Source organism: Saccostrea cucullata, unplaced genomic scaffold, assembly GCF_032062105.1.
Source record: "Saccostrea cucullata isolate Sc308-1 unplaced genomic scaffold, CSIRO_AGI_Scuc_v1 ctg13306, whole genome shotgun sequence".
Lineage (NCBI taxonomy): Eukaryota > Metazoa > Mollusca > Bivalvia > Ostreida > Ostreidae > Saccostrea > Saccostrea cuccullata.
The window spans coordinates 1,392-17,624 of record NW_026920826.1 but is presented as its reverse complement, the minus strand read 5'-3'; the positions used below and the strand labels follow the sequence as shown (position 1 = coordinate 17,624).

General features: G+C 34.5%; 2 protein-coding genes across 4 annotated transcripts; one reads left to right on the top strand and one right to left on the bottom strand.

Annotated features, from left to right (window-relative positions):
• Window positions 1–10: 10 nt before the first annotated feature.
• On the bottom strand, window positions 11–4,685 carry LOC134258346 (multiple epidermal growth factor-like domains protein 10; the record flags this gene model as incomplete). Its single annotated transcript, XM_062740869.1, has 5 exons — window positions 4,451–4,685; window positions 4,044–4,169; window positions 2,601–2,789; window positions 2,111–2,311; window positions 11–460 (listed from the first exon to the last, which is right to left on the bottom strand). Coding segments are annotated over exons 1-5 (1,078 nt in total), but the record flags the coding sequence as incomplete, so codon positions are not given.
• A 1,436-nt stretch (window positions 4,686–6,121) lies between these two features.
• On the top strand, window positions 6,122–13,256 carry LOC134258347 (multiple epidermal growth factor-like domains protein 6). Of its 3 annotated transcripts, none has more exons than XM_062740872.1 (6): window positions 6,122–6,256; window positions 6,652–6,706; window positions 9,683–9,793; window positions 10,025–10,186; window positions 10,266–10,469; window positions 11,437–13,256. In XM_062740872.1, the coding sequence occupies exons 1-6, from the start codon at window positions 6,233–6,235 to the stop codon at window positions 13,140–13,142; spliced, it is 2,262 nt and encodes a 753-aa protein (XP_062596856.1). In that variant the 5' UTR covers window positions 6,122–6,232; the 3' UTR covers window positions 13,143–13,256. The 3 variants fall into 3 exon arrangements, with proteins under 3 accessions (XP_062596856.1, XP_062596854.1, XP_062596855.1); XM_062740870.1 differs by having other exon boundaries at window positions 11,386–13,233; XM_062740871.1 differs by having other exon boundaries at window positions 6,159–6,293; window positions 11,386–13,232.
• The last annotated feature ends 2,977 nt before the right edge of the window (window positions 13,257–16,233 follow it).

The following is a 16,233-nucleotide window of genomic DNA, read 5'->3' as shown; positions in this document are numbered from 1 at the left end:
TCATTCTGACAAAATGTTCCATAAAACCATTCTTTGCAATCAGAACATTTACCTGTTTCGGCATCACAAACTTCATCTTTACATTTGGTAGCGCATTTCTGAGAACAATTTACTCCATAAGACCCACTTGGACATTGTTCACACGTCGTGCCATTAAAACGATGTCCTGATTGACAAACTCGACAATGTCCAGTTTCTCTTTGACAGTGAAGAGAACAAGCATTATGGCAGTATTTGGTACAGTTCGGTCCCCAGAGATTTGTGGCACATTGGTAGCATTGCCCTGTTGTTCTGTCACAGCCGGATTTTCCACAGAATTTAGAACAATTTAAGTTGCAGGAATCTCCAAACTGACCAGCTGGGCATTGGTCACACTTTCCTGTTATCTTGTTACAACTTCTGTGACATTCCTTGGGACAAAGTATGTCACATTCTTCACCATGTGTACCAACAGTACAAGCTATATGAATATAACAAGATAGTTATGAAAAATGTTATAAATTCATTGGAATGTAAAAGTAATCACAAAAACAGTCAAATTAAAAAGAAGACTTGAAGCAAATTCTTTTACTGACATGATGTGACCATTCTCTTGTAGATAAACATAATACAATTTAGGTATAATGGCAAATTATAGTGATTAGAGCATCTGCTCTAGGGTTGCGAAATAAGGAATTAATTCTTTCGTCGCGGTTCTGAATCACATATTGGGACGTGGAGATCGGTCCTTCAGATGAGACTATATAAACGGAGGTCCCATGTCACAGAAGGTGCTGGCACGAAAATGATCACTCACTGCTCAAAGACCGTCACCCTCAGTGCCGAAAATAGGACAAAATTTGTAGCTTTGGACATCAGCAAATGTCAGTGAAAAACTATCAAGAGGGACGTTTAACAACATACCGCGGTGCAATCAACATACATTCAATCAATCAATCGACGCATGTTCTCAAAAAGTAAGACTAACACAAATATCAATGTCATCTTATAAATGTTTGGTATGTATAGTGCGCATCACGTCATGAAATACATACTGTAATATACATGTACCCTAGTGTAATGTAATGCGGGTAGAATTTACGTTCACGACGAAATGTTCCAATATAACGATTTCTAAAAAAGTCATCAAGGAAATCCGAAGCAGGGAAACATCCTAGATGCATCGTCCATGCAATTTTGGTCCATGAAATTTAAGGCTACTACTTGTAGTAATTTAGAAAGGGCTCGTCATAAATACTTAGTATAACAAGGTCCCTCCTCTGGAAAAAATGGAATGGGTCAGCTTCAGCATCAAAAGAAAAGAGTTTTAATGAGTTATCCATATGAATAAACTTGTATCTCCACTTAAAGTATAAGCAGATATGGATTATACTGTAGTAATTTGGGAATGGGCCTGTCTAAGGAGTTTGCTCTGGCATTATAATCCGCGTCAATGAAAGTTTAATCCATGTAAGGTTAAAAATGACCTTTTACATATCCCTCATTGTCCTTTACAGGTATCTAGTCACCTTGGAGCCTAAATACAAAAATCAATACCGGTATCCTACAAAAATGTTAGCCTTTCACTCATCGAGAAAATGTTGGCAAAAACCAGCATCATAATATATCTAGTTTTGGATTATTTAATAAAACAGTTTAAATCCAGGTCAGGTCCATAATTACCTGAGAGTGGACCTGTTTCCCAAGCTTATCCCTAACTCTGACGACAGAGACCGATGGCAATGGTGTAAAATAAGATCTCTGGACTTCAATGAAGGCTAAAAGTTTTAAAAAGTTTTTACGAATTTTGGCAAATATTGATTGATTGATTGTATACTGTTTAACGTCCCTCTCCAGAATATTTCACTGATATAGAGACGTCACCATTGCCGGTGAAGGGCTGCAAATTTAGGCCTATGCTCGGCACTTACGGCCTTTGAGCAGGGAGGGATCTTTATCGTGCTACACCTGCTGTGACACGGGGCCTCGATTTATACTGTCTCATCCGAAGGACCGCCCCATTAATCGCCTTTTACGACAAGTAAGGGGGTACTGAGGACCTATTCTAACCCGGATCCCCGGGGGGGGGGAGGGGCAAATATTGAAAATTAACCCCTAATATTACACTTACAGACTGAACTGACTTCGTAGATAGTCAGGGGAACGTGAGGCGGTGCCTGAATCTCTATAGTGCTGCCTATCATCGCCCGGGAACATTCGAACACCACGCTTCTCATCTGATCTGAGTGAGATTTCTCAGTATCACATAGAGAATGACTGTTTGTCACAAGGGAATCATGTGTTACATAGACGTCGTATTCAATATTAGGCACTATCAAAAGAAGACAAGAATACAAAAATTTTTTTAAAAATCCAAACAGAATATTTTTATTTTTCTAATTGTCATTTTTGTTGAAATGGAAAAAAGCGACAATTTAATATAAAGTAAACCTCAGTTATAAAGAAGTCTTTAGAAATTACTTTTCTGTATCCTTAAATCATTATACCTGTATAAAGAATTCGTTAAATTTACATAGCTGGGGATTAAAACAACTTCTCTATATCCGTGAATTCGCAATATCCGTGCTCGTACCAAACGGGTTTTACTGTAATAATTTTACCCCAGTCCATAGTGACGTTGATTCTTGTAATGCTGTGGTCCCCGTCTAACCTGACCCTCCACCAGATGGCGCCCTCCGTTTCCTGTACTCTGGAGTAGGTCTGGAGGTTTCCGTCCACCGCCTGACTGGAATCGAACTTCGACGAGTAAGTATTCTCTTGCCATGTCCGTTTATGATACACTATATTTTCTAAAATTGATAATTCTTTGATTTTTATCATAAGAAGCCTGTGCATATCTTGCATGTTTACATAATTATTTCGCATGTTAACATGGGTATCTTGCATGTTTACATAATCTACTTGCATTTTCACATAAATAAGTTGCATGTCTACATAATTAACTCGTATGTTGACATATTAAGTCAATCGAATCTTGTCATTTATTATATTGCATCTTGCATCTATGATGTCAGATACGGGCTTACGTAAAGGATTTTACCCATATTAAAATTAGATTCTCTTAAAAAGATTTGTAACTTGCATATCAACATAATTATTTTGCATGTAAACATGATTTTCTTGCATGTTAACATAATCTATCTTGCATGTAGGAGGCATAAATATGCATCCATACAAAACAGTAGTATTCATCCTACTTTATTTTCATTTGTCTGAAATTTATCGTCAACTTCCCTTACTTATACAGCAATATATCTTCGTCACCAGCATACGGAGTGTGTATATCTCAGTCGATTCGGTACGCAAGAGCATGCTCTACATATAAACAATTTCTAAACGAGGTAAATAATTGACAAACAAGTTGATGAAACAAGAATATCAACAGTCTGATTTAAAGTCATCATTTCGTAAATTCTATGGTCGATACAATGACCTTGTCAGCAAATACAATTCATCATTGAGACAAATGCTGACGTTATTTCCCGATCATGACAAGGAGCACACGGCGGGTATGACCGGTCAGCATGGGATGCTCACTCCTCCATGGCACCTGATCCCACCTCTGATTTTTCGGAGGTCCGTGTTTTCTCGGCTCCTATTTTGTATTGTTTGATTGACTTTGATATTGAATACTGTTCGTTATCTCCATATCCTTCTTTCATCATACTGAAATGTCGATTCTTCTTTTGATTAGTCATGTTGTATGCATGTCATCTGTATTTAAGCCAAAATTTATACAAAAGACATGGAAGTCAAGTGTGATTTATTGTACTGATTCATGACTGTATGAATGTCTTAGTCTATGATTAATAGTATGATGACAAGTCGGAACTTTTTAAACGTTTTGAATATTTTTTTTTCAAGTTTGATGCCCAAGATTCTCTGCAGCAGGTATATATTATAAATTCTTAATACATTGACTACTAATAATTGAAACATGGTATGATATCATATTTATCTTTTGTAATTCAGATATACTCATATGACTTTGAAAAAGGAGATTGAATGAACTTTTCTATGTTTGTATATCATATATTATGCACCTTTTTGGCAATGTAGTTGTTTGGATCCACTCCACCCTAAATCACAAGTCTGGCATCCATGGCGACAGTTACTGTGACAATGACACATGCAGACATGAGTGGAGTTTGGAAGATATTTACACTGACCTAATTAAAAAATACAAAGTTAAAAAAAATTAAAACGTCGTAATTCATATAATATACATGTACTCTGAATTATTTATTGTCCTGTGGGCTAAATTTTTATTGATTGCTTAAATTTAGAAGGTATATGATTCTGTGTGTAGTCTTACTCCACGAAAATTTCACCACCATGTTATCCAATGATTCCACAATTATAAACAACCAGAAATAATGAATAAATTCTTAACGCATTTGTAGTTTTTTGTCGTATTAATATTATTTCTCATTTTCATGTTTATAAATACCTTCTACTTTAGGGCTATGAATCACAATAATCCCAAATATCAGGAAGAACATTAACTCCAAAGACATTTCAAAATTATCACAGGATATAGTACATCTTTTAGTGTTTATCATTTCAGCAATAAATCCACCTGTTTTCAAAACGAACAATTGAGTATGAATTCAAATTTCTTCCTCAAATTTTGGCCGGAAATTTTGATACACTTGTAGATAGCCCAAAAATACACATTAAGGGGAAATCGGAAGTGTGTTCAAAGGTTTACAGAACAATACTATTAATAATACACTGTAGTACATTTACTTTTGTAAGAATAATACTGAATTTTCTTGTCGTTGATACATGTAACTTACTAAACCATTTTTAGGCAGTTTCTCGTTTCACCGATCATTGAATTGTCATTTACCGTTAAATCAAATGCTGATGGACGTTTCTCATATAAATTGATGGGACATTAATAACGCATTGAATTGTCTACAGATTTTACTGTTTGCCAGATCATGACTTGGAGCACATGGTGGGTGTGACCGGTAGACAGGGGATGCTCACTCCGCCTGATCCCATCTCTGATGTTTTTAGAGTTAAATGCCGTGTTTGCTCTGTTCCTGATTTGTAGTTTTTCATTGAACCTTTGAGTATGATAGCTATTTGATGTCTTCATACTTAGTATTTCACTGTAATAGGCACATAATTCTTTAAAATCTATCTATTTTTAATAAAGGTAAAAAAGGCCTATTTGATTAATTTTGTTCGAAATGTTTTTATAGAAACATAGTAAAAGGTTTTTGTCATCTTATGGTCTTTCTACCGAAATGGAAATCAATATAATATCATTTTGACTTGTCTTACATGTTTATTTTTGTATTTAATTTATTTGTTATCAAGTACAATGTTGGAATGAAAAGTACCTAGATCTGACACAGTAATAGCTGTACGTTTACCCCTCTACATAATGTTAATAATTGTTCTGTTAAAGGTCAAAGGTGGAGTCGTATATAATTAAACCAATTGATTGCTAATTTTTCAAAATGCTCTTGAAAATTAACTTCCTTAATTAGTAATGTTTATATTTTATTTTTCCGGAAATGTTACGTTATGTCTATTAAATTGAATATATGATTGTAGAATACTACTTGACCGTACTCGAAAACATTACCAATGAATGTCTAATAAACGGATGAACACCATTTTAAACACTTTATAATTAAAAACCAAAAAAAAAAAAAAAAATAAAAAAAAAAAATCATTTCAACAGTCCAGATTGACCCTTTATGTCAAGAACTACGTGTATAATTAATATTAATATAGCGAAAGGTATATAATTTTAAAAAAGAAATCATTTCGTAATTACCGTACCTGTTAGACCTGATAAATAATAAAACAACAACAACAAAAAGAAACATCATACTATACAAGTATGTGTTTGCATAAAAGAAATGTTTTTAAACATATTATTTTTTTATTTCAGAAATATACACTAGTGCTTGTGTAGTGTTTACTTTGACAGTGGCATTTTTTCTCAATTTCTTTTTAAATTTCATTCACTTTTACATTTTCTATTTTTAGACTGCATGCTTAGAATAGCACCCAGAAAATGCCTTTAACGACGAATCCTTGAAATGTATTATAACAAATAAGGAAATTATGCAATTTATTTAAAAAAAGATCACAGGATGGAAAAGAAAGGGAAATAAAAGAGTTACATTGATAAAAGTGTCATCCCTTGGGATGACAATTCAGAAATTTCTCTCAGAGTGCTGAGAAATATTGATACATATAGATAGGAATGGATCCTTCCCTGAAAATGCAGGTACGTTCAATTCGTATTGTAAAGGCCGGGATACACGGTAAGAATTGTATTATAAGATTTGTATTATTATACAAAATCGTAGTTTTGCATATGTACTTTTTGACACAAAACATTCTGATGAGCTTTATTGGGTACTTTTTTTGCATGATGATAATTAACAAAACTGTAATAAAAGTAAGATTATTTTGCATATATTTACCATATAGTACTTGTCGTGTATGCACCACTGATATGTCTCATATTTATATAGATGCACAATTAAATTTTATGCATATTACTTACTTGGTATTTTTTTTCAAAGATCACATGTACTTTAAAAGATACTTTTCATACCTTATAATATGAAATATTTTATCATATTATATTTATGGATACTATATGCATTTTTTTTTTAGATGAAAACGCTTGGAGCCTTATTTGCGATTCAATATTTAACACTGATGGTCGAAGGTATATTTTCATTTAATGATTGTTAGTAAACAAATTCAAAGAATTGTGGTCCCCCGCTTTCGGTGTCTTTGTGGCTGAGATGTTATTTTTATGACATATAACTCAAAGGTGAAAGGGTCTGAGTTGTTGGTTTCTTAAGCAAGGTCCAGTCACAAGTAAACATATATGAAGGATGAAAACCCTAAACCTAACCTCTCAAAAGTTATGGCAAAGGGTAAAATTTTTTAAGTAGGTCAACTCCAAAGTTAAGGGTCAACTCCAAAGTCAAGGTTAAAGGGTTTAAGTTCTTGGTATCCAATGAAAGGTCTTCTCACAAGGATTACATATGTGAAGTATAAAAGCCCTAGTCCTTACCGTTCAAAAGTTATGTTCAAGGTTAAACGTTTTCATAAATATGTAAATCTCCAAGGTCTAGGTCAAAAGGTCAAAGTTGTTGTAACACAATAAAGGTCTTGCTACAAAGAATACATATGTGAAATATGAAAGTCCTAGTACCTACTGTTCAAAAGTTGTGACCAAGGTTAAAGTTTTTAAAAAGTAGTTCAAACTCCAAGGTCAAGGTCAAAGGGTAAAAGTTCTTGGTATCCAGTGAAAGGTCTTTTGTATGAAAGCCCTAGCCCTTACCGTTAAAAAGTTTTGGTCAAGATTAAACTTTTTCATAAGTACGTAAATCTCCAAGGTTAAGGTCAAAAGGTCAAAATTGTTGGTATCCACTGAAAGGTCTTGCCACAAAGAATATATATGTGAAATATGAAAGTCCTAGTATCTACCGTTCAAAAGTTGTGACCAAGGTTAAAGTTTTTAAAAAGTAGTTCAAACTCCAAGGTCAAGGTCAAAGGGTAAAAGTTCTTGGTATCCAATGAAAGGTCTTTTAACAAGGATTACATATGTGAAGTACAAAACCCTAGCCCTTACTGTTTAAAAGTTTTGGTCAAGGTTAAAGTTTTTCATAAGTACGTAAATCTCCAAGGTCAAGATCAAAAGGTAAAAGTTGTTGGTAACCAATGAAAGGTCTTGCCATAAAGAATTATATATGTGAAGTACAAAAGCCTTAGCGTCACTGTTCAAAAGTTATGGTCAAGGTTAAAGTTTTTTATTAGTACATAAATCTCCAAGGTCAAGGTCAAAAGGTCAAAGTTGTTGGTATTCAATGAAAGGTCTTGTCACAAGAAATACATATGTGAAATATGAAAGTCCTAGTACTTGCCATTCTTAAGTTATGGCCAAAGTAAATGTGGAATTTTTGTGTTTAAATAGGTCAAACTCCAAGGTCAAGGTCAAAAGGTCAAATTTTTGGTACCCAAAGAAAGGTCTTATCACAAGGAATACACATGCGAAATATGAAAGTCATAGCTCCACTAAATCAAAAGTTATGGGCAAGGTTAAAGTTTTTGTGACGGACAGACGGACACACGAATGAGATTTAATGTCCCCTCGCTTTCGCGAAAGCGGGAACAATAATAAACCAAAGTTTAGATAGACAGAATTGTCTGAAGTTTTCCAGTTTTTTTTTATTTTGATATTTTACGTGCCAGAGAACCTTAAGAACTAGATGAAGAGTTGTATAATTTGTCTCATTAGAGACTCCGTGTCATGGAAAACAACCCCCTTTTACCGTACAAGAAGATCATTTCTTTGGTTTTCGAATACGACAAGGCTCAATGGGGGCTGTGAAAAAACCAAATCTTTCAAGACCAGTCTCGGACGTTGTATTTTTCAACCAAACTTTGAGTGGCACCTATTTATTGGCGTTCTAGTTATATCACAGTTTAGCAAGAGGCCCATGGGCCCAACGTTTACTTAAGTCAATTTTGCTCGGTTGCTCTGCATATTAAGATTTATTTTTAATGCAAAATTTTGATAGATTTTTTTGGCCTCATTCCATAAACAGGGACTATGATTTTAATAAAAATGAATCCACACTAACAGAGAATGCTTCCCAATAATATGCTTTATCATGACAATATGCTCTGATTGAGTAGAGAAGTGGTATGATTTTTCCAGATGAATTCTTGTGACCCAACCCTACCCCTGGGGACAATGGTCTGAAAAATTAAAAAGTCCACACCGGTCCAGTAGTTCTTGAAACTAAATTTGTTAAAGATTTGTATTTATTTCAATTTTACACATTGATTCCTTACTATGGCCCGTCCCTGTTCGTAGAGACCATGTTTTGAATAATACAATGTACACCTCTTAAGGAAGCATTCTCCTAATTTAAATATTTATGGACAAATGATATTTAAAAAGACTTTTCCATGTATTTTAATGTTAAACATTCCTGGCCCTAGCCTACCCCCAAGGGACCATGGGTTGAACAATTAAGAATCTATACTACCCCAGGAAGCTTCATCATATGTTTCAATTTTTCTAACCTAATTTTTCTTGAAATGAATATTTTTGAAGGTTTTCATAAATATTTCAATATAAAAAACTGATTCCCTTTTGAGACAACACCCTACCCTAGGGATCCATGATTTGAACAATTAAGAATCCACAATGTCTGAAATAGAGTCCTTCTACTTAAGTTTAATTTTTTCTGCCCAATGGTTGTTTAGATGATATGCTCTTCATTTCAACAATTTAGATTTCTCTTTACCAAAGGGTGCCTTGTATTACTTTAGTTAATATTGGCCTAGTGGTTCTTGAAAAAAATGTTAAAAGGTTTATAGACGGACAGTCAGACGAACAGACGACGGACATCTGAGGATCAGAAATGCTTACTTGTGCCTTTAACTGAGATAAGGTAAAATCAAAATAACAAAACAGATTGAACTGTGATCTTTATACTTTCAATAAACTTCTCCTAAAATACAATGATATATCAAAACAAAAAAAAAAACATTGCGATTTTTAGGTAAACCTTTATACTAAAAGGTACCGGACTTTGGCAATAGCATTATTTCTAATTTATTGATACTTGTTCAATTATAGAAACCATATCAGTTAATCTAAAGATTTTTTAAATATATTAAGGACAATGCTGGCGTAATGGTACCTGTGTCTGTCACTGTGTAGACTGCAGTAAAAATTGTACAGAATGTTCGCCTGGATGGAGTGGTTCTCCCATAAACAAATGTCAAAAAGGTGAGGAATTGTTTGAACTACTTGTAATGATGTTAGTAACAGATATTCTCCAAACGCATTTTCTACTCCCCGGGACCCACTCACGCACTATAAATTAAAATATTAAATTAAGTAAAATGTTTTATAGACTAAACAATTTCGTCTTGAGTTATTTAGCGAAATAAAAACAGCGACCTTGTAGCAAAATGGACGTAAGCAAATAAAATTTTATTCAGAACACTTATTTTACAGGTAACACTTTGTTTGAAATTCATGGCGGGAACGAAATGAATTATCAGACACTGGATGGTAATCTTAACACTTCTGTTAATGTTTCTTACGTTAATCCATTTGTGAGAGTACAATTACAGAGGTCAACAGAAATTGATAGAATAGACATCACCCTCCGACTTAGTGAGTACCGAATAAACGTTTTATGGATATCACTTATCCATTTGTCACTGTTATATTGTAGATTCTATTTTTATTGTAGGGCGTGATGCAGTTTACACATTGTATGTGAAAGAAGAGGTTTTTCGCCGTGACCTTGAAGTCCTCTGCGACACATGGATACATAATGACACTGATACAAAGAGAACAATAACAATGACCTGCAGGAAACCTCTAAAAGGAAAATATATAGAAATAGTATCTCCAAACAACACAGAACTCGAAGTGTTTGAATTTCAACGTTTCGGTATGTCAAATGAAATAGTACTCTGTTACAATTATTGTTCAATAATTCAAATACACATCTTCTTTTAGATTTTTTAAAAAGATAATCCCTTATTTTTATTCAACTCTGTTTTTCAAATCAGTCCTATGTTTTATCAAGATCTTTAAAAATTTTCTTCTTGGGAACTACTAGGGAAAAAAAGCTGAAACTTATGCGAAGGATCATGGGATAGTTAGATTTTAAATTATTCAAATTATGACCTGTGGTGAAGGATGGGGTAACAAAAAGTATTAAAAGGGGGAAATCTGGTAAGAACAGCATGTTAAAGGCTATTCAGGTGAGCAATGTGGTCCATGGGCATCTTGTTTGTCATAAACTTGGAGAATGGGGAATGGAAAAAAACCCAGTAAGAAACATTGACGATAAAATTATTGAATCGAAAAGTATAGTTTGTAGCATGTTATAAGATTTTATGATATAAACACAAAGAAATTTACTCCAGTATATGCAATTATAGGGACCAATGTTGTACAACGAAACCTTCCTGATTTAGCAAGATTTCCCGCGAAAGTCTTGTTCTTACGTAAACTTTACCTCCTAATGGGAATCCTAAAATTTCGAGCCAAACTTCAGAACAAAACTGATTTTGTCTACTTAGCCTATGGTCATGTCTATCTTAAAAATAATGAACGAGACTTTGAGTAGACTAGACTAACTCACACTAGAAATAGAACTAATATTTTATTGTTTTAGTCTGGTCTTTGATCTATTCTTTGATTTTGTAATAATCATAAAGACGGGAATATTTCATTTCCTGTATTTATATCTTCTTCCTACGTATAAACATATGGAAATTATACACACAATATTCATGATAATGGTATTGCAGTTAGTATCGTGTTGATTTATCGATACTCAACTTTTCTCGTAAACTTAGAATGCACGGATGGAACTTATGGGGAAAATTGCAGCAACATTTGTCCAACAGGCTGTGACAAAGAGTGTGACAAAGTTACTGGCAGTTGTGTTTGTCGCAAGGGTTTCTACGGAAAGTCTTGTAGGAAAAGTTGTCCCCAGTCCTGTAATGAAAGAGGATGCAATCCGCTAACAGGCGATTGTTTGGAATGCAAGAATGGCTTCTTTGGTAATCGATGTGAAATAACTTGTCGTGAACATTGTAATAAGACGACCGGATACTGTAAATGTAAAACAGGTTTCTTCACAGAAAACTGTTCCCTGTCTTGCCACACAAGTTGTTCAAACAATAAATGCGACCAAAAGACAGGAGAATGTCTGTCATGCAGTAATGGTTATTATGGGAGTACCTGTATTAAGACCTGTCTTGGAAAATGTCAAAGCGGTTGCGACAAATTGACTGGGCTGTGTGTTAAGTGCTCAGATAACATATATGGTCATTTCTGCAATCTCACATGTCCACAAAATTGTGCTGGGGAATCATGTGTTAGGAATGGAAACTGTGAGCAATGCAAGAGAGGATACAGTGGTTCTAAATGCAATGAAACGTGTCCAAGTAATTGTCATTGGTGTAGTCAAGATGGATACAGTTGTGGAACTTGTAAAGATGGATATTTCGGTGTAACATGTGCTAAAATGTGCCCTTCTACGTGTGGAGGAAATGGATCTTGCGATATTCAATCAGGTTACTGTCAAACATGTTCTTCTAAACTTCATGGCAACTTTTGTGAATACACTTGTAGTAAATATTGTGATTCACCTGGAAAATGTGATCAATATACTGGAGAGTGTAAAAGTTGTGTTCCAGGTAGATATGGACGAAAATGCTTAAACAAGTGCAGCGCAAACTGTCTTAATGTCACCTGTTTCAGCAATCAGACGTGTGTTCATGGGTGTAAAGATGGATGGTTTGGTGAGCAGTGCAAGCATGACTGCAGTGCTGTCACGGGAAGCTGTACACATTGTGGTTTTATTGAAGGAGATGATGAAGTAAAATGTCTGAGATGTGAGGATTCTTGGTTCCTAAACGAAGCAAAATGTGCCAAGTGTCCCGAAAATTGTTTATCGTGTTTATCAAATAATTTGTGCACACAATGTAAAAATAATCTATTCTATGGTGTAATGTGTGAAAAGCGATGTCACGACGCTTGCATACGTAAAGAATGTGATGTGAATGGAACATGTTTGTATGGATGTTCTAACGGTAAATATGGTATTGAATGTGACCAAAATTGTCCTGAAGGTTGCAGATTTTGCTACAGTGCGTCTGAATGCTCGAAGTGTAATGATGGTCATTACGGTGAAATTTGTCAACATCTTTGTCAAGATAATTGTAAAGTGTGTCATGATAATGCGAGCTGTGATGCTTGCAAAATGGGTTGGACTAATCAAAGTAAAACATGTAAGACTAGCAAATTAGGATGTTCAGATGTTCCTCATATCTGTGCTTTCTGCGATCATGGATTCTATGGTAATCAGTGTGAGGAGAAATGTGAACACTGTATAAATGCAACATGTGATGACGTAGGAAAATGTGACATAGCCTGTAAACCAAATACCAACGCTAAGCAGTGTGAAGCATTAAAGGAATCTGGTAAGATTTCCTCATTTCAAAGCATGTCGGTAAATCCGGCAATGAATGTGAGCAGGAATGTCCCAAAGCTTGTGGCTACAATGTTTATCATTGTTTCGAGAGTAATGATGATTACAATGAAATAAATCGTTTTTTCTGAATGTAAAACGCCCAAGCGTATAGGTTTATTGTTCTTTGCAAAAATATGCATAAATATGAACAGAAAAATTAAAAATATGGTAGTTCTCTTCATTTTTTTTAAATTCATAGATTTATGATACATTGACCAAATTAATTTTTTTAATGATATTAATCAGCAAATCTAATTATTTTGAGTTATTTTATTTTCTTTTTTTTTCGGAGAAAAATTAGATATTTTTTCCTTTTGCACAACATTTCACATATACTGGGTTTACTTCTGAATTCATACTCCTTGTGTAGTATAGCTTGTAATATGCAAGTATGAAAACGAATTTCAGTCATAGGAGAAAAAGTTGCGTCTATAGCGCTATGAACGCAATAGATGCGTGCATGTTCATAGTGAGAGAAAAAAGGAGAGAATGGACATATATGGAGTTAATCCTTAGCTATAGTTTTCTTGTAATACATGTATGTTAGTTTTTATTTGTATTGCATATAAGCTTCCCCCCTCTTGCACTTTTTGTTAAATTTACTGAAGGTAAAAAAGCGAAATTCAAACATTTGAACAAAAAAAAAAAAAAAAAGAAAAGATGTATCGAAAAGAGAAAACTCCCATTCCTCTGACTTAGGATTATACGGGGTGAAAAACAGATTATTATATATTTTTTTATTTTGATTGTTTTTTGTTTGTTTGATTCATTTTTTGTCAATTTTTTATGTTGTCTTCTTTTAAAAATTGTTGCTACAGATTTGAAGTGCCTGAGGTGTATTTCCATGCACGAAAATTATGGCACCGAAATTTCAAACAGTTGCTGGATTCGCCCTTGTACTCGAAACCTAGAGAGGCTCGAGTTATCTAAAACAAGGCAATATCATTGATTTCAATCTCATCGATTAAATTACGCAGATATATTTCATTTTTTTTAAAAATAGAATCTAAAATTACACGTATTTTAAAAATGTCTTTATACTAATTGATAATATTCAATGACGAAGCAATAAGTGATGCTCCGCGACCGCAACAGATTGTATAAGAAGATGCATATGTCGCGCTTTCGTAGTTCTAATTTCAGGTAAGTATTACAACTTCAATGGTTACTCTAAAGGGCGACAGTAGTTAACTTTTCGTTAACGTTCTCTACAATGTCATGCCTTCTTCTTGTGAAACGTAGTAATAATAGCATAAATTGTAGTTTTGTCAGAAAAAATACACAGCTTCATTTTTAAGACTCACGTGAGCTCTCCTATCGAAAAGTGTTCGTCGTCCGTCTTGTAAACTTTTCACATTTTTGACTTTCACGCAAGAATAACTGGGTTAGTTTCATACAAACTTGCCACCAAGCTTCCTTTAGTAAAGGGAATTTCATTTTTCATAACAAGTGTCACTCTCTTTCAAGGGTAATTAATAAAGGAAATTTGGTAAAGTCTTTTAAAAATCTTCACAAGAACCACTGGGAAAGAGAAAATAAAACTTTTGCGCATGAAAGCCTCATTGCATACTCTAGATTCAAGTTTGTTCACATCATAACCCTCAGAGTAGGGAAATATCCTCAGGTGGCGTAGATTCAACTTTTAGGTCACCTCTAGTGCTAGGGCGGGGCTAAATAGATCATATAGTGAAAATGCATAATTTTTTGAAATTCTTCTTCTTTGCTCCTGGGCATTAACTAAACTAATCAAGTGCATTGTTAAGTTGAAAATGACTGCTTCTTCCAAAATTGTGATTTTCATGGTCCCAGGGTCAGGGGTTCTAGTGGTAGGGCGGGGCTATGCAGTAGATTATATAGTGAAATTGAATGAGTCCTTTGAAATTCTTCTTCTCGGTTTGTGGAAATTAAATAAACTTACCAAGTGCATAGTTATGTTGAAAATGATCGCCTCTTCCAAAATTGTGAATTTCATGGCCCCTGGGTCAGGGCTTCTAGTGCTAGGGCGCGGCTATAACCTTGATTATATAGTGAAAATGAATTATTTCTTTGAAAATCTCTGGTCCTGAGTATTAAATAAACTAACCAAGTACGTAGTTATGTTGAATAAGAATGTCTCCTCAAAAATTATGAAATTCATTGGCCCTGGGTTGAGGGTTCTGGTGTTAGGGTGGGACTCTATTGATTGTATAGTGAAAATGCATTAATTCTTTAAAAATCTCCTTTTCTGCACCAGGGTATAAACCAATGTACTACTTATGAGGAGAAGGTTGCTTTTTTGAGATTTGTGAATTTCATTGCCCCTGGGTCAGGGCTTCTTGTGCTAGGGCGGGACTCTAATGTTTATATTTTGAAAACGCATGAAGTCTTTGAATTTGTTTTCCTTTGCTCCTGTGTATTATGCCAATGATCTTACTACACATTTATGACAAAGAAAGCTGCCTCTTTCAAAATGGTTAATTTCTGGGCCCCTGGGACAGAGGTACTTGGGGGGGGGGGCATATTCTGAAAATAGTTTAATAATTTGAAATGTGCACTTTGGTATTAATCAACAACATGATGAAATAAAATTTTAAAATTTTTAAAAATGTGTCCCGAGGGTCAGTGGATCCTGTGGGATGGGTTAAGAGGAAGTGCATTTTCTCTCTGTTACTCTGATATACCTCTGGGGATTTTATAAGTAACCAAGTTAAGCATGTTAAGTGTATAGTTATGATAAGCAATGGTGCCTCTTTCAAAAGTGAATTTCATGGCCTCTGGTTTAAAACAGGAATCAAATTCAATTGCTGGAAAGTTGTTACATGATACTCAGGTAATCTATAAGGCCCAAGGGCCTCTTGTATCAAATCATGACCCCTGAGAGAAGGGCGGGGGAACAATGGTTAGTCAAGATTAACATAAGAATTTATAGGTGTAACAGTGAAGGGGCATTTGAGAAAATCGCTTTGATGACTCTAAATGGTGGAATAACATGACAACACTTCAAATAAACTGACCAAGTGGTATGTATGTAAAAGGCATTTTTTGGAAAGTCGGGCGCTCAGAAGGTTACTGAAGAATCGAAGTTGAATGTTGAATCACCAATAAAGAAGTTAAGGTTATGGAGAGAACGATCATAGGCATTTATGCCTGCTGTTCAATCCATTTCTTAATGAATAAAATATATTTT